Source organism: Anneissia japonica, unplaced genomic scaffold (assembly GCF_011630105.1).
Source record: "Anneissia japonica isolate Jap-2015-1 unplaced genomic scaffold, ASM1163010v1 scaffold44199_len1427_cov225, whole genome shotgun sequence".
NCBI classification, from domain to species: Eukaryota; Metazoa; Echinodermata; class Crinoidea; order Comatulida; family Comatulidae; genus Anneissia; species Anneissia japonica.
Genome location: NW_022735885.1, coordinates 1 through 1,427, shown reverse-complemented (window position 1 = coordinate 1,427; position 1,427 = coordinate 1). Strand labels below are relative to the sequence as shown.

Below are 1,427 nucleotides of genomic sequence, written 5' to 3'. Positions count from 1 at the left end.
CAATATTTTCTATGTGATGTAATGTATGCGTTGCAAATGATATAATAAATTGAATTGAATTGAATAATCTATGCCATGCTTCTGTTTTTAATTTATTTTGTGCTGAAATTCTTTGGGTTTTTCATTTTCTCTTTGCCACCGCTGCATCGGTCTGTGAATTTTCTCTTTGTATTGCCGTGTGATGAAACAAATAAAAAACTAAAATGAAAAATTCACAGTACACCAAATGATTACCTTTGACATACCTTTTTTGTAGGCACAACCCTGGCAATAATGAGAACCAACTTGGTGTACAGACTGCTTGCAGATATGACACTTGACAAATGATTTACTGTATGGTGAATACCTGTAAAAAAATGTGTGAAATACGTATTTAAATTGAATTTTAAAAAGTTCAGGCTGTCAGAATAGTATACCCAAGTACCATCAAAAAGTAAAGTTAGTTTAACTAAGGATTTGTTATAATCATAACAACTCCCTTGTTTAACTAATTTGTCTATGGTTTGACGCAATGATCAACATGGTGTCATTACGCAAATTAATTTTAATTACTTACTTTGATTTTGAGGCTGTTAATAGTTTGTTCTCACCAACCTTTCTTCCACTGCCAGCTAAAAATTAATTTGTTAGAAATAAAATTATGAATATGTCTAAAAGTAAAATCATGTAGGAGACATAAATTAATGAGAAGTATTTTACAATGTCTGATAAAAATTAACTCTCAGTTACAATTCTAGTAGTACCAGACATAGGCCTAGCCTAACAGCTAAGTTGACCTTGTGTCAAATTAAAACTATAAATTTTGATATGTTGTACAAATTTTCTAAGACACAAAAAAACTTGAAAGCGGTTAATGGAGAAACTGGGGCGTAACCACCCTTTTTTTCCTCCGAGTCTGGCTTTAAGAAAGGTTCTTTCTCATCAGTAGAAACAGGCCCTAGGTAACAAGATTTATTATGTCATTCAAGATTTTTTTTTAAAGAGAATTCTTTATAAATAAAAAAAGCTGATGGATGGCCATACACATTATATTTTGGTCAAGCATAAACACACATAGATACTCACTTCCCAGGAGAACAGAGGGAGCAAAAACATGTTTTATATTTTATTATCTTACTAGTTTTACTACCACTTGCACCCTTTGCACCTGACTTCCATGGATCTGGAGTGGCCACTCTTCCCAGTTTTTTCTGACCTATGTACAAAAAACATGATTAATATAATTTGATGTTTCTTACACTGAAGGTATTTCTATCAATAAAGATGAATGATGTATTTGATTTTAAATATAAGTGGCCAAACTACTTCAACTCTTGCAAGAAAAATTCATCCTTCTAAACAGGTTCTCCCCCAGGTACCTCCCGGCTACAGTATAATGCTGAGTCTACCTCCTGATTATAACGCCTTGATGGATGACAATTGAGTTG

At 32.7% G+C, this 1,427-nt stretch overlaps 1 protein-coding gene across 1 annotated transcript; it reads right to left on the bottom strand.

Annotated features, from left to right (window-relative positions):
* Positions 1-183: 183 nt before the first annotated feature.
* Positions 184-1,202, bottom strand: LOC117116691 (cysteine-rich PDZ-binding protein-like; the record flags this gene model as incomplete). Its single annotated transcript, XM_033260791.1, has 3 exons — positions 184-346; positions 557-611; positions 1,118-1,202. Coding segments are annotated over 3 exons (288 nt in total), but the record flags the coding sequence as incomplete, so codon positions are not given.
* Positions 1,203-1,427: the final 225 nt, after the last annotated feature.